The 25,301-nt window shown below is 49.4% G+C and overlaps 3 protein-coding genes across 3 annotated transcripts; 2 read left to right on the top strand and 1 right to left on the bottom strand.

The window, feature by feature from the left end:
• Nucleotides 1-122: 122 nt before the first annotated feature.
• On the bottom strand, nt 123-4,960 carry LOC128105393 (histone H2A type 2-A). The gene has a single exon (XM_052730509.1). It carries the CDS (start codon nt 615-617, stop codon nt 225-227), a length of 393 nt encoding a protein of 130 aa, XP_052586469.1. The 5' UTR covers nt 618-4,960; the 3' UTR covers nt 123-224.
• Nucleotides 4,961-4,998: 38 nt separating this feature from the next.
• On the top strand, nt 4,999-9,970 carry LOC128106159 (histone H2A type 2-A). Its single transcript, XM_052731479.1, has one exon. The coding sequence runs from the start codon at nt 9,476-9,478 to the stop codon at nt 9,866-9,868; it is 393 nt and encodes a 130-aa protein (XP_052587439.1). The 5' UTR covers nt 4,999-9,475; the 3' UTR covers nt 9,869-9,970.
• A 667-nt stretch (nt 9,971-10,637) lies between these two features.
• Nucleotides 10,638-13,214, top strand: LOC128105663 (histone H3). Its single transcript, XM_052730938.1, is given in 2 exon segments — nt 10,638-10,738; nt 10,740-13,214. Coding segments are annotated over 2 exon segments (543 nt in total). The 3' UTR covers nt 11,182-13,214.
• The last annotated feature ends 12,087 nt before the right edge of the window (nt 13,215-25,301 follow it).

Here is a 25,301-nt window from a genome sequence, read left to right as displayed (position 1 = left end):
CGCAGAATACCCGGGGGCCCGCGGACAAGAGTGGGGAGGGCGCTGGGGACGCGCGAGGCGAGTGGCAACGCCACAGCCGACACCTTGGGCACGGGCCGGGCAAGGCCACCAGACCGGTTCCGTGAGTGACACAACTCTTTAATCTGAACCAGTGGGTGGCTCTGAAAAGAGCCTTTGAGTTCGCGGGCGTCTCCCCGAGACGCGGGCCGGCGCCAGCAGCGGCCTCACTTGCCCTTCGCCTTATGGTGGCTCTCGGTCTTCTTGGGCAGCAGCACGGCCTGGATGTTGGGCAGGACGCCGCCTTGCGCGATCGTCACTTTGCCCAGCAGCTTGTTGAGCTCCTCGTCGTTGCGGATGGCCAGCTGCAGGTGGCGCGGGATGATGCGCGTCTTCTTGTTGTCGCGGGCCGCGTTGCCCGCCAGCTCCAGGATCTCGGCCGTCAGGTACTCCAGCACGGCCGCCATATACACGGGCGCGCCGGCGCCCACGCGCTCCGCGTAGTTGCCCTTGCGCAGCAGCCGGTGCACGCGCCCCACCGGGAACTGCAGGCCGGCGCGGGACGACCGCGACTTGGCCTTGGCGCGGGCCTTGCCGCCTTGCTTGCCGCGACCAGACATGATGGAAAACACAGAAACTCTCACAAACAGGAAACTGCACGCCGGCGCCGCCGCCTCGCCCTTTTATAGGCAGAGCCCCGCTTGTCCGCCCGACGCTCTCATTGGCTCACGCGCGTCCTCACACCCCGGCCTATAGGAGCGTGCACACACAATCCGCTCATTTACATAAGCCCGGCTCCCTCGCCCGAGCGCCGCCGCCAACGCGCGAATCACGACGCGCGTGGCCGGAGCCCTCATTTGCGTGCGGCCGTTGGAAGGAGGGCCCGGGGCCTCGGCGGCGCACCGGCCTGCCGCCTCTGCCGGGGCGGAAGGAGCCGAGTGCGCCCCGCCTCCAGCAGGGCCGGCGGCGAGCGCGGGCGCAGCGGTGGCTCGGGGAGGTGTGCCGGGTGTGGGTGAGGCGGGTGTGCCCCGGCGCGGGCGTCCCGTCCCAGGCCGGGCGTCTGTGTGCGCGCCCCCGGCCAGGCGGTCCTGCGCCTGCTGCTCTGCTGCCCGGGCAGCTGCCCGGCTCACCAAGTGTTTTGATTTGTGTACTGTTTCTTTTCGTGGTAGTTTGGCCTGTTCTGGGATGTAGGTCAGGGTTAGTGTGCTTTAGTGTGCACGAGGGTCTGTCCTCACCACCATGCAAGGAAGTTAACCAGATGTAACCACACAAATATTCCCCGCACCGTCACCTTCCTTGCAGTGTCTGTAACAGGCTCTGCCGTTCTCTAGTAGAGTCAGCCGAATCTTCTGTCTACCCAGCCAGCTGTTACATTGTTTCCTTGGCTCCTGTCGCATTGCTGCTCTGATGGTGTTGGCTGCACTTTTCCTCCCACAGAGTCCCTGCAGATTGGGTTCAGGCCACCTTGGTTATTTGTGCTCCAAGTAAGCACATGTTTCTAAAAATTCAACAGAGAGAGATACACTTGAACCAGACTTGTATAATTAACTCCCAGGGGACTTCCTAAACAAGCGTGACGACCCAAGGGCATAGAAGTAGTGTATAGGGGGCTGTTTGACTTCAGCACTGAGACACTTCAGGAACCTAGTCCCTAAAGAAGCAGGCACTTGTGCTTTTCAAAAAATAAAAAGACCTCTTGTGGCCACAGGGTAACGGAAAGCCTGGCATCTCTGCCTTTGTGTCTGTCTTCCTTTCTTTTGCTGAAGGCACAAAGGTAAGTCATTGTCCTCCCTTTCTCTTCCATGGTAGCAGATGAGGGTGATTATCCATGGAGCTGAAATGATCATTTTGTGTGAGAGTGGTGTCCTCACAAGACAGCAGTATGGACTTCCCACCTTGCAGGGTCAGAACTGTAGCAATGATCAAAGAGATTGCACATCCACCAGGACTGCTTAAGTATGCTAACCTCCTCTGCTTAAGGGCAAAGCTCACCTCAGTATCCTGAAGATGGACTTGGGGTGTCACTGGACCTGCGTTTGTCCCCTTTACAATGGAGCCACCTTGACTGTGTCTCTATTTTGATTTTCTCTTGAATGTGGATGAGTGATTGCACCTAGCCAGGGTTTCTAGAGCCTAGGCCTCTACCATAAAACCTTTGGTTACTGTAAGAAGGAGTCCATCTGCTAACTCGTTTGTTTGGTTGCATATTCTAAGGACACTGGCATAGGTTTATGACCTTTGGCTTTGTGTGTAATAAGGCTGAAGTGAAAGGTTATACTGACAATACTGATTGTTGCCCTATTGAGTGAAGGAACAAACATTGGAAATAAGTTGATAACTATATTGAGGAAAATAACTTGGAATGGGGGAAATGCATTTTTGTTGGAGATCTTGGAAAGATTGTGAAGCAGTCAGTGGCAGAATGTGGTGGCTCAGGTGGCCATTTACACAGTGAACTGTGACAGCCCTAGATGTACTTAAGTCTTCGCTTTGAAACTGGATTTGCTTATTTTAGCAAATACAAAATGGCTTCAGGGCAAGAGTGTATTCCCAGGAAACAGTCATGTAAGACCTTGTAGATGAAATATTTAGCAAAAGATGTATATGACAGGCAGCAATGAAACTGTACACATCACCCAAGTGCTAAGGGCTTGCAGACAACACACAACACAAGATTGGCAGTGGGAACATGAAAACTAGTCCCACACCGAGGAACCACAGGGATCTTCTGGAATGTGCTGAGGAACTTGACGCCCACATAACTGTGGCTAAGTTTCACGTTTTAAGTGATTGCTCAGAGCCTCATGTGCGTGCACCTTTCTGCTCTGTCCGTGTTTAACATGGCAGTGGACGCTGGCTTCATGATAAGCGTGTCAGACATTGGTGGCGGCTGCACAGAAACCAACTTTCAACCAAAAGGCTAATCACGTTATCAGTCCTCCATGGGACATCTTTCTTGAAGTCTCTTTTGAATAGCCATCTCCCCCAAATGGAAACATTTTCTAACATTTTCTCATGCAAAGCATGGAGGCTTAGAAGACCCAGGAAACAAAATTGACAAGCCCAGAAAACAGATAAAACAAAAGTCACAAGACCCCTCCCCAGAGTTTTAGAGAGAGGTGATGTGATCAATCGGGGATGGACAGGTAAACTTCGGGAAATTTTGGGAGCTTCAAGGATGCATTTTCAAGAGTTCTCTCTTGTACCTGAGTAGGCTTCTTAGTGGTACACTGCCTTCGATTCACCATGCTCCTCTACACTTCACCCATAGGTAACTCATAGGTAACCCTAATAAAACTCATTGGCTCCCTAAGCTAGTCCTGGCTGAAACTGTTTCTTTGGTGGAGATGCCTTATCTGGGGTGAATAGAGACGTTCACATTATACAGGGTAAGGGCTTCTTGTGCACACGGGTAAGCGAGGGAAAGCAGGAAGTTAAACTCCCACGCTTAGCTCTGCAGAGGAAGGAGATGCTTACCCGTCTCCCACCATGACCGCTGGGAAAGGATGTGGTTTATAACCTGGTGACCTTTGCTATGTGTAGGGCCAGGCTTCACCTCACTCCCCCAGAATATTGTTTATCTCAGACTCACCCCCCTACCTCCACTAAATCTTGAACCTTGCTTTTCAGTCCATAAAACCCACCCTTATGAGAGATGTCACTTGTACCTTACAAGAGCCTAAGTGACTTCTATGCTGTGGTAGGGACAGCCCAATCCTGACTCCCACGGGCATTATGTTTACCTCAGACATTCTCCCGAGACCCTTACCTTGTTTCTGGGTCAACAGTACCCATCTTTATGGAAGAAGGCCTCTGTACTTTATAAACAGTTTCTACGTAAACATGTCTTAAGCTTTGTTGTACTCACAGGACTGAGCTAATTGTCATCAGGAAACCTTTTTCAAAATTGTGCTGTTTAAATATGGCTAAAATAAACCACCAGGTGTCGCAGACTCCAGAAGTTTGGCCCAGCCCTGGCTAAGTTGGGCTGAAAAGAATTTCATTCTTGCCTCACCCATGGTTTCCCTACCAGCCAGGACACTTGCAGGGTCCTCCACACACTTATCTCTACGGAAGATCAAAAATCACGAAATGCTCTGGTATTAAGATGATTTCAGAACCTCAACCTACTTGTGTCTTTTGTATTCATACTTGAACTTGATGTTGTTGAAAATAAACTCTGGAGTGGAAGCTGAGGAGTATGGATGACGGTGTTTATGGATTTCTTAGGTAATCTCAGCCCTGGTGTGAGGCCAGGAGTGGACCACAGACCGCTGGGGCCTGTTGCCTAGCAAGTGTGCTATTTTGTGCTCTAACAAATAAGGCTTGCCTGAAGATCAGAAGGTGGAGCTAGCCACTAGTTAACCACAGAAGTCTGGAAACAGGAAGTGATATGGCTGGACAGAGAGAGGAATAGAAGGTGGGCAGAGACGGGAGCTCAGCCCTTTTCGGTCTGAGGAGTCTTTGGTAAGAGGCGACTGTGGCTAATTCCTTTACTTCTCTGATCTTTCAGCATTTACCCAATCTCTGACTCTGGGTTTTTATTATTAAGACCAATTAGAATTCTCGATACAAGCAAATCTAACTGAAACTAAGCTCCTGAGTCAGTGAGAGACCCTGCCTCAAAGGAAAAAACAAAGAGATGCAGAGGAATGGAGATAGACAACTAAAGTTAACCTCTTGCTGTGTGGAGAGCACACATCCACAGTTAAGTCGTATAAAATGTCTTTCACCCATATGTCAAACGTCAGTGAAGTCAGCAGGACTAAATTAGCTATGTTGAGCATATTCAGAATGTGTAAATGTGTGCTGTGAACTGTAGCTTAGTAAATGTAACATTGCATCCTTGTGTACTTGACCTAATATATGACTCCTATATTACTGCAATTAAATTTTTTGTGTTTCAAGACAGGGTTTCTCTGTGTTGTTTTGGCTGCCATAAATTTTTGTGTAGGTTTTCCCATTTTTGCTCCCCCCCCCCACCCCCCACCCCCGCCAGGCTGAAACTCTTGGAAGAGAGCTAGCTAGCAAAGGTAGTTTTGAAACAGATGTTGTTGATGGCTATTCTTGGTTGTCAACTTGACTACATCTGGAGTTAGCTAAAACCCAAGGGGCTGGATACACCTGTGAAGTGTTTTCTTAATTAAATCATTTGAAGTGGGAAGACCTTAAATCAGGGCCACACCTTCGTGTGGCAGCCCACATGAAGGACACGGAGAAGGAAGCTTGTCCCTCGATGGCCAGGTCATTCCGTCACCGGCATTAAAGTCTACTTCTTCAGGATTCTGGGGCGGTGCATGCATGGGTGCTACTATCCTACACCTTAACTACCTCTGACCAGGACTTTGGTGATTTAGGGCTTAATCAGAAATTAATCCAGGATAATCTCTGAATCTTAGAAGCTAATAGGCAAATCCTTTACCCCACTTAAGAAAATATTGATAGGTTCTTAAACAGAGCCCAACTACTGATATGTTTGAACTGTATCTACACAAAAGACTGAAGTCTAACCCATGGTGCTTTAGTATTCTGCCTTATTTGAAAGTTGTGATATTTTATTTGTGCTTTACTAAATAACGCTTGCCTGGAGATCAGAGGAAAAACCAAGTCATTGTAAGTAAACACAAAAGTCATGCAATGTTAGCACATGCTTTTAATTCTATCACTTGACAGGCGGGGATCTGTCTGAATCTGTGAGTTCAAGGCCACACTGGAAACAGAGCCAGGTGTGGTGGCACATGCCTTAAATCCCAGCACTAGTTAACCATGACAGAGCTGGGCAGGAAGAGGAAGTGATGGAGCTGGACAGAGAGTAAATCAGATGGCAGAACAGCAAGGCATATAGGCATGGGTAGACAGGAAGTCGCTCGCATTTGGAAGCTGTGGAGTTGGTGAGGTGAGGTTAGCTTGTGGCTGTTCCTATTCCTCTGATCTCTCTCAGGCTTTAACCCCTTTATCTGGCTCTGTGTATTTTATTTAATAAGACCGTTTAGAAATTTGTCTATGGAAAGTGTTTGAGGCAGATGTAATCAAGTGTCACTAATTACAGAATTCCATCCAGTGTAATTACTAGCTTCCTAAGAAGACAGAAACAAGGAGTTAAAAGGGACAGTGGCTGGTGAGTAAGATCCAAGTACATTACATGCCTGCATGAAACCGTCAAAGAATACAATTTAAAGCTTGTCAGGGAGAACGCTGAGGCAGATTGGCGCTATGCTATCACAAACCAAACCATCCCGCTTCCAGATGCAGAGAGGTAAGGAAGCATCCTTAGAGAAGGGCACCCACTGTCCGGTCACACCTTCATTTCAGACTCTAGCCTGTATGACTAAGAGAGAACAATGTGGTAGCTTACTATGGCAGACTTGGACTATAACTGCTAGAAATTCTAATTATTGAAATTTATAAATAAAATTTTAGATTAAATAAATTTCAAACTGCTGGGGTGGTGGCACACACATTTAATCCCAGCGCTTGGGAGGCAGTGCCAGGTGGATCTCTGTGAGTTCAAGGCCAGCCTGGTCTACAGAGCTAGTTCCAGGACAGGCTCCAAAGCTACACAGAGAAACCCTGTCTCAAAAAAAAAACAACAAAAAAAAAGAATTTCAAACTTTTCTACGGTGGTAATATTAAACTTTGGTCCTGATCAAATGCTGAGTTTTAACATTTGCAGTTTTAACATTTGTCCCAAATGTGTATTTGGAAGCCTCTATTTTTCCTTATCAACCTATTTGACTTGAATAACCACCAGTGAATATAAAGTTGAGGGCTGGCGAGTTGGCTCATGGGGTTAACAGCACTTGCTGCTCTTGCAGGGATCTGGGTCCTTCAGGCCCCAGTGCTGCACAGTGGCTGGAGACCATCTGTCACTCCAGCCCCAGAGATCCAATGCACGCTTCTGGTCTCTGGAGGCACCAGGCATGCATGTGACGCACATACAGTAAACACTCACACGTGTACAAAATAATAAATACAAAGATTCACACTTCTTTTATTTCAGAAAATTGTTATTGACATCTTCCAAGGTTCAAGCTAAGCAAGAATATGTCAGACAAGCTGGCTTAACTATGAGTTTAAAGTTAACACAAGACCCCAAAGTTGGCTGTCCCTCACAACTGCCAACTTGATGAGATCTGGAACAAGCTGAGAGATGAGCCTCTAGCCACGCACCTAGGGAATGATTTAGATTTTGATAACTGACCTACTGTGGAGAGCACCATTCCCTAGGCAGGGGACCTTTGTACAAAACAGAAGAAATCGAGCACTGGCATGCATGGATCCACTGTTCTGCTCTTTACTGTGGGTGTCATGTGACCAGGTCTCTAGGACCCTGCTGCTGTGACTTCCCTGCCCTGATGGACTGTGAGCCAAATAACTCGTTTCATTCATCAGAATATTCTATCACAGCAACAAAAGAAACGGGCAACTCTCCTGCCTATCATCTTTTTTGACTTCACAATTTCATCTTATCGATATCAAAAAAGCTTACCCCAAAGAACATTCTACTCTGTCCCATTTTGAAATAGTAAGATTGATACAGATGCCTGAAGGGAGCCAGGACAATTTTTAAAACAATCAGGTCAACGCTAAGGACTGTGTGTACAGTGTGTGCATGGCTGGGGTGGTGGTGGGGTGGGGTTGGGTGGGAGGGGTAGGAGGGGGTTGTTTGCTTCCTGAGACAAGCAGAACTAATACTGTGTTCAGTCAGTTCATAAATGCAGTGTTGTATGGTCTTTACTGAACCCTAGATTCATCTCTCAATTTCTCAAATGTGACTTCCCATATCTACTTGAATATCAATTTCTCAAACTTAATGAGAATGCTTGATAGACATTCAACTTCTCAGCTTACAATGCTTCTCTGCATTCCATCCTAATAACACTGTCTGCCCAGATAGTTGTTCAAGTCAAAAACCTGGGGCCTCACTCCTGCCTTTCTCCACAAGACTTACAATTCTACCTCCACCCCAGTATTTCTATGTTCCTAGGACTATGCTCCAATTTAACATGTCTAATCTGCCCGTGGTTCTCACTGCCACAGAACCCACAAAGCTTATTAACACAAATTACACAGAATAGAAAATGCTGGCTGTGACACCTCTCTAGGTATTGCTGATGCGATGTTAAAATAATGGCAGGCCAGACAGAGATGGCACGTCACCAGTCACTCTAGCCCTACACAGTGGAAGGCTCATAAACGGCGCTTGAGCAGCCATAGGGCAAATGACTGACAAAAACACCAGCATAATCTTCAACATTACTTCGATTCAGTAAACGCACGCCAAACCCTATACGGTCTTCCTTTCCAAGCACGCCCAATTCTTTTCAAGCATTTTGTTGCCATTGTATGGAGATAAACCTTTAATGTAAAAAATCTAAAGGGAGGCTCCTAGCAGTGAAAGACTAAGCGTGTTAACAGGTAGGTTTTACAATGTTTCAGGCAGAAGGAAAAGAGGATGCCAGAATTACAAGCTAATTCATAGGTATCAGAAATTAAGCTTCCATCTTCCTCAATGGAAAGTCTCCACATAGATCAGCATGAGCTTGAGAAAGGGCATCAAAAGATTTGTAGAAACTCAAATACATCAACTTTCGATTTTCTAAGTAAACACGAATGCTACCATCCATTGTACTTAGAAAGTAAGTGGCTGACTTACATCCACTTTCATTACCTGTATATAAAATAATGAAAATAGTTAACCAACTGCTTGGCTAAGCGAATCAGATGGGATAAAATGAAAGCTGAAGACAGCTAGATAAGCAGACGCACTCTAAAGACACCCGTGGCTATTCTGTATCAGGATCATTCTCTGGACCTAGAGAGGGCTAAAGGCAGAGAAACACTGATAAAGGGGAGGAGAAGAGATGGACAAGCCTTGATTCCGGATTGAACCAGCATCTTTCCGAGAGAAGGTGGGTGTCTCCGCAGAGAGCCTTCAGAGTTCAAGACGCGGGCTGGGCTGTACTTGGTGAGCCGGGCAGCTGCCCGGGTAGCAGAGCAGCAGGCGCAGGACCGCCTGGCCGGGGGCGCGCACACAGACGCCCGGCCTGGGACGGGACGCCCGCGCCGGGGCACACCCGCCTCACCCACACCCGGCACACCTCCCCGAGCCACCGCTGCGCCCGCGCTCGCCGCCGGCCCTGCTGGAGGCGGGGCGCACTCGGCTCCTTCCGCCCCGGCAGAGGCGGCAGGCCGGTGCGCCGCCGAGGCCCCGGGCCCTCCTTCCAACGGCCGCACGCAAATGAGGGCTCCGGCCACGCGCGTCGTGATTCGCGCGTTGGCGGCGGCGCTCGGGCGAGGGAGCCGGGCTTATGTAAATGAGCGGATTGTGTGTGCACGCTCCTATAGGCCGGGGTGTGAGGACGCGCGTGAGCCAATGAGAGCGTCGGGCGGACAAGCGGGGCTCTGCCTATAAAAGGGCGAGGCGGCGGCGCCGGCGTGCAGTTTCCTGTTTGTGAGAGTTTCTGTGTTTTCCATCATGTCTGGTCGCGGCAAGCAAGGCGGCAAGGCCCGCGCCAAGGCCAAGTCGCGGTCGTCCCGCGCCGGCCTGCAGTTCCCGGTGGGGCGCGTGCACCGGCTGCTGCGCAAGGGCAACTACGCGGAGCGCGTGGGCGCCGGCGCGCCCGTGTACATGGCGGCCGTGCTGGAGTACCTGACGGCCGAGATCCTGGAGCTGGCGGGCAACGCGGCCCGCGACAACAAGAAGACGCGCATCATCCCGCGCCACCTGCAGCTGGCCATCCGCAACGACGAGGAGCTCAACAAGCTGCTGGGCAAAGTGACGATCGCGCAGGGCGGCGTCCTGCCCAACATCCAGGCCGTGCTGCTGCCCAAGAAGACCGAGAGCCACCATAAGGCGAAGGGCAAGTGAGGCCGCTGCTGGCGCCGGCCCGCGTCTCGGGGAGACGCCCGCGAACTCAAAGGCTCTTTTCAGAGCCACCCACTGGTTCAGATTAAAGAGTTGTGTCACTCAGGGAACCGGTCTGGTGGCCTTGCCCGGCCCGTGCCCAAGGTGTCGGCTGTGGCGTTGCCACTCGCCTTGTGCGTCCCCAGCGCCCTCCCCACTCTTGTCCGCGGGCCCCCGGGTATTCTGCGTTCGGTCTTGGTTCTCCTGTGCGGGAGCGGGCGTGTTACTGTCCTAAGCACTCAGCGCCGTATGTCAGCCCGATGCACACCCCGGTAGGTATCCCGTCCGCAGCGACCAGCGCGCTGGCTCCCCACCTACAGTCCTGACAGCTTCCCGCTCCTCCCTTAAAACAGGAGCCCGACCACAGGCCGTCGAGGCCAGACGTCAGTCCCAACCAGCCGCCGCTCCCGCCCGCTCCTTCGGCAAAGTCTAGGAGAAGGGGACGTGTCCCGGCCGCAATGACGGCCGCGGCCAGCTCCCGGGATCGTGGGGCCCTGGGCGGCACTGAACACTAACTCTGTGACTTGGACGGGCGGGCGCGCTCCTCCCTGGCAGAGCTGGGAGCGGCCGTCTACCGGCGGCCACGAGAGGCGGCCCCACCCGCGGGGAACGTTGTCAAGTCCGCTCGCCGCAGGGCTGGACGAGGGGCGGGCGGGGCACCGGGGGGCGGGACACCAGGGGGCGGGGCAGGCCCGAGCCAATGGGCGGGATCGAGGTCGTGACGTCACGGCCAATGGCCCGTCAGCGCGGGACGTTCAAGTGGCTGTCTCCGCCCCGCCCGCGGGAAGAGTGCGCCTATAAAGACCGGCGGCCGGGGACCCGGGCAGGTCCCCGCGCTCCTGGTCTCGGTGTCTCTTGTTTCTGCCATGGCTCGTACGAAGCAGACCGCCCGCAAGTCCACCGGCGGCAAGGCCCCGCGCAAGCAGCTGGCCACCAAGGCTGCCCGCAAGAGCGCGCCGGCCACGGGCGGCGTGAAGAAGCCGCACCGCTACCGGCCCGGCACCGTGGCGCTGCGCGAGATCCGGCGCTACCAGAAGTCGACCGAGCTGCTGATCCGCAAGCTGCCGTTCCAGCGCCTGGTGCGCGAGATCGCGCAGGACTTCAAGACCGACCTGCGCTTCCAGAGCTCGGCCGTGATGGCGCTGCAGGAGGCGAGCGAGGCCTACCTGGTGGGGCTGTTCGAGGACACCAACCTGTGCGCCATCCACGCCAAGCGCGTCACCATCATGCCCAAGGACATCCAGCTGGCCCGCCGCATCCGCGGGGAGCGGGCCTGAGTTCTCGATCTCGGTTCCATCCCACCAAAGGCTCTTTTCAGAGCCACCACATGTGCCCGGAAGGAGCTGTTTGCTTCTGTCTGCGTGGTCTTCCACGGTCTCGGGAAGGGTTCGGTTTCGGGGTGATGGCCGAGCAGCGAAGAGCGCTGTTTCGGTTTCTCCAGGTGTTACATCTGTAGCTTTTAGTGTTTCTTTAAGGAATGTTTTTGTATTTGATAGCTGCGGACTAGTGCTCAGTATTTTGCTTTTTCTAGTCCCCCTAACGCAATCACTGCGCTTCATGTCTACTTAGCCATCCTTAAACTCTGCAGTCTTCCAACTGGTATGGTGCTGAGGTATAGTTGGTATTTCGAGATGGGCTGGAACGACTGGCCGTGAGTCTGACGCTAGGGAGAAACTTAATACTCTATCTCAGTCCAGGAGGTTAACGATCCGTTGTTTAACCTGGCCGGAAGTGATGGGTGCCACGCCCATCACTGACCAGTACTGCATGTGTGCTATGACCTGGTTGGGAAAACTAGTGCACCCATCACCTGAGTGCGAGTGGCTGAGCATATAGGGTGTTGCGTGCATGGTGATATACCGCGGCCCTGGCTGGAGCAGAAAGGGCTTTTCTAAACTAGCTGAACGCCCAGGAGACCTGGCTTCCCCCTACCTCATAATTACCTCGCTAAATTTCTAGACTGATGAAGATAATGGTCGCCCCTTCCCGTGCGTCTGATAGGCAATGTCTGGGCTAACTGTGATCATGGTCAGTGGTAAGTGGACCACTATCAGTAGTAATATCCAGTGATGCTCACCTTTCCTCTTAACACTTGAGGAATTAGACCTCTTGTTAGCATCTTGGAATTCAACATTTATTACTACCATCTGACCTTAGGATTCCGCGGCAATTTGTTAGTTTCTTCCCTTATTTCCATTTAATTTACTTTGAAATGCCAACCCAACTGTGTATATATACACAGAGACCTTTCCGTACAGACGTAGACTCCGGATGTCAAGGAAGGATCTGCTGCTATTCCTTGGCCTGAGGAGGGTCTTCTGGAGGGGTGGATATTGAACCTGTGAATCAGAGACCACAGTAAGTAATTCTGTCACTGTCAGGGACCTTCCCTCTTGTCTACTGCCTGAAACTTCCAGGAAGCAAACTTGAGCTTTGTCTAAATATTGAGACGTTATCAACCCAAGGCTCTTTGAATTCAAGATACTGGTGGTCATCGACCCAGGGAAACAACATGTCCCTCTTACCTCTCTGCCATCTGGGAGCACCCAGAGCTGGGAGGAGTTTTGGAGATGTGCTCCGCACCCAGTGAAAATGGAAAACAAAGACAGCCTGTCAACTGGGGTAAGGGTCGGGGTCTTGGAAAGGCTGCATTACACCCGATTCCTAATCCTCTTGATCACTGACACCTGAGACACCGAGGCCTGGAGGAACTGAAGCAGAAATACTTTTTAAAGTATTTTGCTGTTTGAAAGGAGTGAACAAAGGGGGAAAGTGGTCATTCCTGATAGTGTCCCTCCCAGTTTTCAGCCCTAGCCCCGCTAGAATTTTCCCAGTAGATTTTTGTTGTTGTTGTTGTTTTGGTTTGGTTTTTTTTTTGGGGGGGGGTTGTGAACTGAATTATGCTCCTGGGCCCCCATTCATATGTTGAAGCCCTACCCCACATACTTCAGTGTGCAACTAGAACCTTTCAATCAGCGATTAAATTATGACAACAGTGTCCCTGCCTATTACAGAATGGTGTTTGTAAGGGAGTATTAGAACACACGGGGTGACAGAAATGCCGTAAGAAGGTGGCAACTGCAAGCCAGGGAGAAAAGATCAGAAGAACCAATCCTGTCACCACTTTGGCTTTGTATGTCTAGTCTCCAGAATGAAGAGAAATTTTCTTCTGGTTAACCCACCCAATATGGGATATTGTGTTGGAGTGGCCTGCTATGGTTTGGATATGTGTTTCCCAGAGTTTTCTGTGTTCAAATTATTTCATTCAAAGGTCTCCAGTGTGGCTATGTTAGGGGCTGGGGGAATCTTAAATCGGGAGAGTCTAGTGCAACCTAATTAGAACATGAGGTCATCGTTCTCAGAATTAATTAGTGTATGCCCTCAGGAATTAGTTCTAGCAAAAGCTGGTTATCATGAAAGTGAGACCACCCTGTATGCTTGGCTTTCTGCATGTCGCAAGGTCCCTCTGTTTCTCCGCTGTATTGTAATGCAGCCAAGTACATGCTGTTTGGAGCATCTAGTCACCAGAACTGCAAGCCAAATATACATCAAGAACCTAGCCTTGGGCGTTTCGTTATAGCAACAGAAAATACGCTAACAGACTCCTAGCCAACTTACCCAGCTCACTTAGTTTCTGGTTAGGGCCTCACTCCCTGTTCAGAGCCGCAATGGATGACAGGGTCCTTCCAACCTGAACTCAGCTATGAGCAGAAAGTTCAGCAACGGCCTAAAGCTGTGTGGAGACAGCACATTTGCACCCGTCATCTTATTGAACTTTGCTTCGAAGGTTGAGCCCCAAAGTTCTCAGAACGTAAGTGGTTTTTCTACTACATCAAAGCTATTAGTGGCCAGATTTACACCATGAATTGAAACTAAGGCAGATTCAACAGCAAGATGCCAACCGAATTAGATACCAAAGATAGCCAAGATCGCCCCACCCACACCAGAAATCTGGATGACAACAGCCTGTCCGTGTCACGTTCTAAGGTAGTCAGGGGTCCCTGGCTTAGCAGAAACAGCGGTGGCCTGCCTCGGCCCTTCTCACTTTAGGCCGTTCATTCTCTCCTATGACTATGAGGACTCACTTGCCGAACTCAGACTACAGAATGTAGGAGAGGACAGAAAACGGAGGTGGGGGGCAGTGTACTGGGCAGTGCAGGACCCGGCCTCTCTTGGCTGGCGTGGGACGGTGGAAGCCCTCTCGTTTAATCTTCTCTGGCGTCCTATCAAAGGTGAGCCTTAGGGGTCAGTGACCTGCCTGCCTCAAGGCGGCTACCCAGCAGCTGTGAACTTTGATCACGAATGTGTTAAGTCACGTTCTCCGCTCAGCTGCCCTAAGCCTGCTCTTTCAGAGGGGAAGAAAAAGAGCTGACAGTTCAAATGAGTGTGTGCTTACTTCTGAGGAAATCACATTATTTGACCAAACTCCTCTCACCCAGGCTGGAATCAGCCTTCCCCAGGACTCTGCTGCCTAACATAGCAGCCACCTTAGGGACAACACACGCACACACACACACACACACACACACACACACACACACACGCACAACTTCCCAGAGCTGGGGCAACAGAATTTGGCTCTTACTGTGGTCTGGGAAGACCAGGAGGAATTCTCCAGAGCCTCTAGGCTTTCCTCAGCTGCCACAGGCGGTGTAAGGACAGCACTCACCTGTGACATTCCTGCCATTGCCCTCATTCTCACCACTGTCTTTGACAGGCCATCCGAGGCCTCATAAAACATTTGCAATCTCTTTTTGGTTTGAGAAACAAGGACAAAGCAGTAACTCTTTTTTTTAATGTTGGTATCAAAACTCACTGATAGCTCAGTGATGCTCTTCCAGGGGACCGAGTTGCGTTCTTAGTACCTAAAGACCTGATCAGGAAGTTCACAACAGCCTGTAATTCCAGCTTTAGGGGATTTAGTGCCCTCTAATGGCTTCCGGACACCCACACATGTGGCATATTATTACATAGACATATACACACACATAAATAAAAAAGTAACAATGATTTACGTACAAAAGGAGTGCTCCATTCTTTCGGTCTCTTGAAAATTCTCACAACAGAGCTTTCCAGATGGCTCAGGAGGTAAAGCCCCTTGCTAACAAGCCTGAGGACCTGAATTCAATCCCCAGAATCCACGGTAAATGCAGAAAATCAACTCCTGACAGTTGTTTTCTGACCTGGTTCATGGTGCTCACACACACACACACACACACACACACACACACACACACACACACACCAGTAAATAAACTTTTAAAGGAAAGAATATTCTCATAATACCAGATATTTCCAGGAAAAGTCAGACACAAAACCGGTATTATCTGGTGAATTTTTATACAGCTATGGCAGCTGTGACAGAGGTAGTGTGTCCTCAGCTAGGACAAATGTAGAAGTGGACACAGGTGGAGTCATGGCTGACAGGGTGAGAGGTACAGTCAAACAGATTTGGTGACCTGGCATTTGGAAAATGCAAGAGGAAGAAGCCTCTGGCCTGAGGAGCGGTTCTGAACGTTGGGTGACTGTTTCACAGTGATTGCCTAAGACCATCAGAAAACATTTATATTACAATTTATAACTAGCAAAATTACAGCTATGAAATAGCAATGAAATAACACAACACGAGAAACTGTGTTGTGGAATAGAATATTTGTTTAACTCTGTAAAGATGTGTTGTATTTGCTTAACTATGTAAAGATGTGTTGCTGTTTCACCTTGCCTGCCTAAACACCTGATTGGTCTAATAAAAAGCTGACCAGACAATAGCTAGACAGAGGAGGGATAGGTGGGACTGGTGGGCAGAAAGAAAAGGGAAGCAGGCCAGCCATGCCAGCCAGACATGGAGGAAACAGGAAAGCAGATGGACATGTATGTATGTAAATAAGACAAATGAGCCCCCAGGCAGCACACAGATTAACAGAAATGGGATAATTTAAGTTAAAAAAAAAAACTATCTGGAAACAAGCCTAAGCTAAGGCCGATCATTCATAATTATTAATAAGTCTCCGAGTCATGATTTGGGGGCTGGCAGTCCAAGAAAGCCTGCCACAGAACTGTATTAAAGGGTCGCTGCATTGGGAAGGTTGAGAACCACAGAACTAGAATATAGTGGTCGATTTCAGTAAGGAGGAAAATGATGGCCGAGAAAAACAATTGACAATTCTAGAGCCAAGACGTTACACCAAGTCCCTGCTGACACAGAAACTGAGGTTCCTTGGATCTAGAGAACACTCTGGCAGCTGGGAATTTTAACCTATTCATTGAGGTGGCTCCGCCAGACATGTTTGTGGGGAAGCTCTAGGCAGATAGCTAGAAGGATAACAGAAGACAGGTCTGGATGAAATCTACCCATGCATTAAAGAGAAGGGGCTGGAGAGATGGTTCAGCAGCTAAGAGCACATACTACGCTTGTAGAGAACCTGAGTTCAGTTCCCAGCATGCATGTCAGGCATCTCACAACCACTTGTAACTCTAGCTTCAGGGAATCTGACATCCTCTGGCCTTTGCAGGCATGCACCTTCATTCACACACACACACACACACACACACACACACACACACACACACACACACAGACCAAGGTTTAAGTTATTGGTCCACATAAAAAAATCGATGGGAGAACTCCTAAACTAGAAGGGATGGCTGGAGAGAGATGAAGGGCATGAGGAGAGACTGTGGCTGAAGGAGGCAAAGGTGAGATCAACTGGGCCACGTTGTGACACTTGGAAATGAGAATAGCATGTTTCTTAAGCTCGGGGTCTGCCGACGGCCGAGGGATCATCACAACAACCTCGCAAAGCAGGCAAGGACACTCAAGTATTTTGCCCAAACTCCCTCGACTAGTGTCAAGACAAAAGTATGAAAGGGACCCCAAAGCTCATATATTTAGGGAGAAAACTCTCAACAGTTCATACTGGGAGCTCAGAGGGGAAGGACAGGAAGCACGTGATGCCCAGGGCATTCGATGCCCAGGGCTCAGTGCCTCACTGCATCAGCTGACTCTGCTTCCGGCTCAACTCCGTAACCATGCAGGGACAGACTCCTCCGCCCCACGCCAGGGATAGTTTGTCACGCCTATGCTTTCAAATCTTTCCAGGCTCTCTACTCCTTTACCTTCACAATGATATCTACACCATATGCTGAATCGGAAACCCTGCAGACAGCCACAGGCTCAGTCCTGGCTCTGCCCCCCACCACTGCAAGGCTGGGGCAGACGTTGAATCTTCATCTCTAAAGATGGTCGTCATCTCTAAAGTGGAGAGCATGGACGGGCCAATGGTGTTTGGAGGCATTTAAGGAAATAATTCCCACAATGACAAACGAGTGTCATCTTAAACAAACAATAGAAACATTTCACTGTTGTTAAATATTCAAAAAGTAAAGTTACAAAGGTATGCTTCATTTCCACCCCTGAATTGCAAAATTACCCCCTTTCTATCCTCCACCCCTGACTCACCCTGGCCTCTGACTAAATTCACAAGCTATTCATCTGTCAATGTAAAACCTGTATCTCTCATCTTTTTTTTCCCCCAGATCTAGGGACTGAACCCAGGGCCTTGTGCTTGCTAGGCAAGCGCTCTACCACTGAGCTAAATCCCCAGCCCCCCATATCTCTCATCTTAAAGGGAACAAGAGATAGTTTATTCTGGAGTTACTTGAGTGACCATGGCCCAGGAGTACAGATTTAGGTTACCCCAAATTCCATATCCCAATGTGAAATCAGATTCATGAAGTTTTACTGAACAAATACAGTCATAAATCAAGGCAAGTTTAAAATACATTGGTCAGCACCTCTGAGAGGCGATTATAGGAAGATGGGAGAAAAGCTTTTCTACAGGTCCAAGATACTGTTCATGACAGTCTTCGCTTTGGGGTTGGTCTATTAAGTCAATAGATCCCAAGGGTTTTTATCTGCTAGTCATAGGACGTTAGTTCTGACGCAGATGGGCAAGGAACGGCTGTCCTGGGGGCTGAAGCTATCCCGAGACAAGGTAACGTCTCTGGGTCTGTTACATTCCAACCTCTCCATGGTACTGCAATGCTCATCAGTCCCCTCTGCAGACAGCCTCTTTTCAGGAGTTCTTGTACTTACATCTACAGACGTAAGTTTGGCCTGGCCCTGTCCAGTCTCTGTGATTCCCAACTACGCCCCTGATGTGGCAAGATCCTTTTTTATGTTCAGGTATCTTTCTCTCCTTGGTGGGATTCATCAGAACGCATCCCTGGGAAGCTTGCTCACATGCCCTACTACCACCTTCACTTACATAGACTCTTCAGGACAACAGCCCACATTCTCAAGTTCCAAAAAACAACTGGACCCTTGCTCTGTGTTATCATTTCCTCCTGTATTGATTTAACTGTCCTACTAGATCCTAAATTCCTTCAGGAGGAGTGTTTTGCTTCGTGTCTCAGCAAATCAGTATCCTGAGCATGCGTGGAACACAGTAGGTGGTCAGAGGAATATGTAACAAAAGACCCAGTTCCACTGGCTTCTAAACTGTAACCCAGAGGAGACAAAATGCAAGCCCTTCCCGGCTCTCAGGAATTTGCAGGCCAGGAAGGAATTTCTTCCAGGTTGGCCCAAGATTGGGAAAAGCAGCAGCTGCCTTGGGGTGGTATGCCTTACCCACCCAGAGCTGAAGCTCACACTGTGGCATTAGCTGAGGGCAGAGTTTCTGACCAGACTGAATCAATGGGATCCATGTTTGAAGGGAGATGCTTTAGAAAGGGGTGCTCATTTATGGGGGACTGAAAAATAGCCCACTTTCCCAAATCCAAGTTCACCCATATCTCAGTCCCTGGAATATATAGACATTGTCTTATCTAGCAAGGAGATCTTGTAAGCGAGAATAAATGAGGACCTGAAGTGGGCAGCCTACTCTGGATCATCAGATGGGGCCCTAAGTGTAATCACAAGAGTTCCTACTAAAGGGAGGCAAGGGGGGAGGGGAGGGGGGCAATCAAGAAGAAGGTGTGCGGAGACGGCTGCAGAGATGGGAGGTTTGTGTCCAGGGGTCAAACCCTGCTGGTGGTGTCTAGCTGCAGAGACAAGGGACAAGTTCACTCCTTGAGGGACTTGACCCACCTCCCTGACTTGCTCAGCCAGAGTTTCCCAGGGGATCACTTATCTTTGCAGGTGGTCCTGAGATATTCTAGATGATGTGTGGACTCCCCAGCCATGCATCTCCTTGGGGCTCCTCAGACCCACTCTAGGCAGAAAGGCCAACAACTGGCCGGGCGGCAGTGGCGCAGGCCTTTAATCCCAGCACTCGAGAGGCAGAGCCAGGCGGATCTCTGTGAGTTCGAGGCCAGCCTGGGCTACAGAGTGAGTTCCAGGGAAAGCGCAAAGCTACACAGAGAAACCCTGACTCAAAAAAAAGCAAGGCCGACAAACTGACTTTATTGTGGGCTTGTGCCTGGAGTGGCAGCCTGTTTGTGCAATGACAAGAGCTCACAGCACTTGCCAAGAGGACACGGGAATCACTTCCTCTAGGGCTGCCAAACAAGTTGCTATAAATAACATCAATTTATTCTGTCACAGTGGACCCACTAGTTTTCTGTCAACTTAACACCAGCTAGAGTTATCTGAAAGGAGGGAACCTCAATTGAGAAAATGAGGCCATAAGATCCCACTCCAGGGCATTTTCTTAATTAGTGATTGATGGGGGAGGGCCCAGCCCAGTATGGGTGCCATCCCTGGGCTGGTGGTCCTGGGTTCTATAAGAAAGCAGGCTGAGTAAGCCATGGGAAGCAAGCCAGTAAGCAGCACTCCTCCATGGCCTCTGCGTCAGCTCCTGCCTCCAGGTCCCTGCCCTGCTTGAGTTCCGGTCCTGATGATGGACTGTGATGTGGAAGTGTGAGCCAAACAGATCTTCCCCCCCTAAGTTACTTTGATCATGAAGTTTCATCACAGCAAAGGTGACCCCAGCGAAGACACACGGGCTGAAATCAAGCTGCCGTGAGCCCTCCAAGGGCTCTGGGGATAATCTTTCCTTGCCTCTCTTAATTCCCAGTGACTTCTCGTGTGCTTTGGCTTAGAGTGACAGAACTCCAGGCTCTGCCTTTTTTTCCACACCAACTTCTTCCCTGTGTCTCCGTGGACCCAGACACCATCTTCTTTCTCTTATATAATGCCAATATTTGAATTTAAGGCCTAAATCAAGGGTGATTTCATTTTAAAACCCATGCCCAGTTACACATGTGAAAATCCTATTTCCGAATGAAAAACAAAAGTATCATTGGACACACTGCAGTGAACTTTAATCGGGCTGATAGATTTAAGCTAAATATGAAGAAAGCTGGCCTGGGCTAGGTGGTGCAAAAAAGAAAGAAAGAAAAAATCTTGCACTCAAGGCAAGAGGTCCAGTGCGAGGTCTTAGGGACCGAAGTACTTGAGAACAAGGGGATCAGTCACAGCCATGGGCTGGAAACTGCTCACACTTCTGCACACAGAAGCTTGCCTTAATCTGGACTGGGGAAAGAGCAGAAAGGAGCTATCAGACCAGAGAAGGAATTAAAGGTGACTCTGGACCTCTCTACTGGAGTTCCTGGGAAGAGGGCACCAACTTTACCATGACAGCAGTTTGGGAGAATGACCTGAACCCACAAGGTGTGAAGGGGGAGAGTCAGGGATGGAGAGATGAGGAAGGACAGAAAGTTGGGGACCAGAAGGTCTGCATGAGCTGATGGCTCCTGTCCAGCAATTTTATTAAGAAGTGCAGCATCTTATACACTGTTTGTGGGGAACATGGGCCAAGGTCAGCAGAAAGCTAAATTGAAAAAGAAAATAATGTAGACAAGAAGAGAACAAGATATCTCAGACACAGCAGCTCTCAGACTGATAACCACAGCCTTTCTTTGGGGAAAGCCTGGCACCAAAACCTTAACTCTTGGTAGCCCAGCCCCTGGCTGGACCTTGCCAAGTCTGCCCCTGAGCAAGGACACAGAACTAGTGTTTCCTTCTCCCTCCCATCAGGGCCTCTGTGAGGGTCTTGGTTCAGCTTGGCTCCCGACAGAAGACCCCGCCTGGGAGAAGTTTCAGGTTGTGCCGGAGCCCAGCTGTAACTGGCAGTGGCAAGCGGCACTGTCCCTCAGGCAGCTGGCACCGAGGATCTGTAAAGAGAGCTAGAGGCTCAGCTGGTTCCTCTCAACAACCCAGAGGACTCTGGGCATCCCCGGGGGGCTTATGCCCCAGGATAGTCGTCTGGGGAATGCCTGCACCACTTACAGATCTGATGGAGGCAGGAAAGGAAGGCAGAGAATATTGCCCTGAAACCAAAGGGAAAGATAATATGAGCTCTGTGTGTGCTTGTCAGCACTAATAGTCTACTTTTCTGTTAAAGATATATGTCCAACCTCCATACTTGTACCATGGTATGTACATACCCCTACACACAAAATAGTAAATATAATAAAAATTAAAAACAAATAAATAAAAGTATATATGCAGGGGAGTGGATGGAGTCCTGAGCGAATTATTACAGTCCAATGTGTATTACTGACACGGGCATGGCCATGTCAAGGACCCCAGTGTCCGAGACCCAGCGAAATGGCACAGCCTTCCCCGGGTGAGGCTCAGAGGCACAGCAAATATGGTCCAAAATATGGTCCAAATGTGAGTGTCTATGGATGATTGACCAGTGTTTGCAGAAACTGTCGACCATAGCTTGATCCTCCCAGAAGGTAACAGCCCGAGACCTCTCCCCTACAGAGTCCTGCCACGGGCACTAGCTAATCCTGCCTCCTGTGCTGTGCCTAATAAAATTGCGGTTTCCGGGCTGTGTGGTAGGCGCCCTCCTTCAAAGTGAGTACAGTCCACCCTACCACAGCTTTTCTGTGCGTGTGTCTGTGATTTCTCTATTCCCCCGCCAGGTTCCCACGACTAAGCCCTGCAGGACGAGGCACGTGTATTTACAGACCTTCGAATTATCGTGTGCACCTTTCTTTCCCTTTTTATTTTGTATGTATTTCCATACTTACTTATTTGTCTAGTTGTGGTGCTGATGGATTGAATTCAGGACCTTGCACATATTAGACAGATATTCTACAAAACCCTCTGTTTTTACATTCATTTTGCGAGCGCGCGCGCGTGTGTGTGTGTGCGTGTGCGTGCGTGCGTGCGTGCGTGCGTGCGTGCGTGTGTGTGTGTGTGTGTGTGTGTGTGTGTGTGTGTGTGTGCGCGCATGCGCCACAGTGCATGCATGGTGATCAGAGCACCACTTTCAGGAGTCTGGTCCCTCCTTCCATCACGTGAGTCCTGGGGACCTAACTCCAGCTGTCAGGCTCGGTAGCAAGGGTTACCCACTGAGCCGTCTTGATAGCGCAAGGCCTTGGTGTTTTGAGACAGGTCCTTTTTTATATAGCCCAGGCTAGACTCTAATGTATGGTTCTCCTGCCTCTACTTCCCGAGTGTTGCCATCACAGCTGGCACGACGTACAATTTTTAGGTAGTACTAGGAATTGAACCTAGGGCCTCCTGTACGTGAGGCAAGTGCTCCGCCATCGGTCACAGCCCCTGTGCAGGTTTTAGACAAATATTTTAGTAAAACTCGAAGGCATCAGAACAGAGCCCCGAGTTATTTCACCTGAGCACTCATCAGCTGCTTTTATGAACTGGGGATGGTTTTCCTTCGGGCAGAGGCACTCTGAAACGATGCAACGTGCTGGATGAAGTCCAAATGATCTGTCCCGTCTGAAGCTCAGGTTACTCCACTGTAAAATAAGAATCATAACATGAACCTTCCAGGACGCCTTCTGAGGAGCTGAAATGGTGCGTTGAGGCACTGGAACACAGCAGGCTGTCTGGACCTCTTTTGGTTTTTTTGTTTTAGTTTTTACTATTTTATGTTAAAAGTAATATCAAAGAAAAACAACCGAGGTGAGCAGAAATATTTTCCTTTATGTTTCCACGGTAAGCAGAATTCTAAAGCGGTCTGGGTGACTGCTAGCCTCCAGGACCCCTTATTTAATCACCCCCCTTTCAGGAGAAGCAGAATCTGCAGCTTATTTGTGTTTAAGAAGGATATAACAGGTCCAGGGAGATGACTCGCTGGTCAAGAGCACTGGCTGCTCTTGCAGGGGACCCAGGTTCAGTTCCCAACACCCACACGGCAGCTTAAAATAGCCTTAACTGCAAAACCAGAGGATCTGGTACCCTCTTCTGGCCTCACAGACATCAGGCACGCATGTGGTGCACAGACATACATGCAGGCAAACACTAACACACATGAAATAGAAACAAATAAATATTTTTTTAAAAGTATGACAGTTAGTTGTGGTGGAACATTCCCGTATTCCCCGATGCTAACCTTAGGAAACTGAGTGTTTTAGTCACAGTGCTATTGCTCTGAAGAGACACCATGACCATGACAACGCTTATAAAAGAAAGCATTTAGTTGGGGCTTGCCTACAGTTCAGAGGTTTAAGCCATTGTCGTCATGGAGGGAAGCATGGCGGCGCTCAGGTTGGAGAAATAGTTTGAGAGTTCTTCATCCAAACCAGTAGGCCACAGGAAGAAAGGGACACTGGGTCTGGCTTGAGCATTTGAGACCCTAAACCTCATGCCCAGTGACACACTTCCCCCACGCCTCCTAATGCCACTCCCTAAGCATTCAAATATATGAGCCAAGACTGGCGGTGGTGATGCACACCGTGGGAGGCAGAGGCAGGCGGATCTCAGTGAGTTCGAGGCCAGCCTGCTCTACAAAGTAAGTTCCAGGAATGTTACACAGAGAAACCCTGTCTCAAAAACCAAGCCACAACAAAACCAATACGTGGGTCTATGGGACCATTTTTATTCAAGCCACCACGCTAAGGTAGGGGGATTATTGAGAGTTTGAAGCCAATATGGCCTACATAGCAAGATGGTGCCTTCAAAAAAAGCAAGAGGTGCATGTACCAGGGGTGGAGGGGTGAGGAGGGGGTGAAGGGGTGGAGGCATGGTAATTGGAGAAGCCTCAAGCCTTCCCTGGGGTAACCGAGCGCTGGGACTGCAGGCCTCTACCACCAGAACCAGCTTGGTGTTCACAGTTCCAAGTGATTATAGTTTTAATGAGACTGGGGATACTGGAGTCCCAATCCCAGATCTGTAGGTTAGCCCTCCAACCCCAGGGGCTTTAGGGCTTTTTGTTGTTCTCGTTACTGTGGCCCTTAATTTAAATTGGTTGCTGTTTGTGTTATTGAGATTTTTCTCAACTATTTCTCAGAATTACCTGCAATGCTTTGAGAGTCTAGCAGGGTCTCAGGGATTTCCAAATACATTATTTCCACAACACCCTGCAGCAGGGTTTTGTCTGCTGAGGTTTGAGTCTACTGTATTCTGTTTTATTTGGGACTTTTGTTTGTTTGCTTGGGTTTTGGTGGTGGTGGTGTTTTTGAGACGGGGTTTCACTTCGTAGCCCAGGATGACCTCAAGCTCCAAATCCTGCCCCAGCTTCCCACATCACTGCATGGTCACAAGTATGTACCAGCAAACCCGTAAGCTCTTTTGTAGAGCTCCGTCTTGTTAGTTGGGGGTTTTATTTAATAAGATTGGGAGTTGTTTGGTTATGTTTGTGTTTAAGACTGAGCCTCACATTGTGACACAAGCTGGTTTGGAATTCACTATCAAGTCCAAAATGGCCTCAGGCTTGCAGCAGTCTCCTGCCTCAGGCTCCTTCCTGCGCTGTGAGGGGGTCTCTGCAGAGAAGAGAGGCAAACCTCAAAGAAACAGGAATGAAAACTCAGATCAGACTGACTTCATCAACCCGGATCAAGAGTTCTAAAGTGTCTGACATCAGGCGATTTATTCCCAACATATTTAAGTCCGGTATAATTTGGGGGGGGGGGGGGTGTTCCTGGTGTAATACAATCCCCGGTGCACAGGAATCTTAATTGCATTGACTCAGGATACGGTGATTTCTTCCAAGAAGATGGGTTCTAGAGATTAGGCTGACTGTATTAGCTTCAGGGCCTAAGGCTCTGGCCTGGGTCTCAGTCATGCGGATAGTGTAGAGGTCATTTGGGCTGTTAGTCACCTCTGGTCCTGGTGGTGGGAGCTTGGGGAGCCCCTGGCTATAAGGTCATTTAAATTACTAGCCACCCTCCCATCTTGGTTGTAGGAGCTTGATATGGCCTGGCCCAACAGATCACTGGGCTGTTAATCACTTCCAGTCCCCAGCCTTCTGGATGGAAGAACAGGTTTTTCATCTTTCCCAGTGGAAAGACAATCATGCACGTTTAACATTCCTAGTTTCTCTGGAGATCTGCGGGCTCAAGGATTTGTATGATCCCAACAGTGCTGGAATTCCATCCACCATCCACCACTTCCTTGCTAACAATAATTTTAAGAGCACATGCCCAGTAAACTAAAATTATAAAAGATAAGAATAAACAAGGAAAAGCTTTCCCCTCCCCC

Source organism: Peromyscus californicus, unplaced genomic scaffold (genome assembly GCF_007827085.1).
Source record: "Peromyscus californicus insignis strain IS unplaced genomic scaffold, ASM782708v3 Scaffold_9__1_contigs__length_137607984, whole genome shotgun sequence".
Taxonomy (NCBI): domain Eukaryota; kingdom Metazoa; phylum Chordata; class Mammalia; order Rodentia; family Cricetidae; genus Peromyscus; species Peromyscus californicus.
The sequence above is the reverse complement of the archived record's forward strand: the minus strand, read 5'-3'. Positions and strand labels throughout refer to the sequence as shown.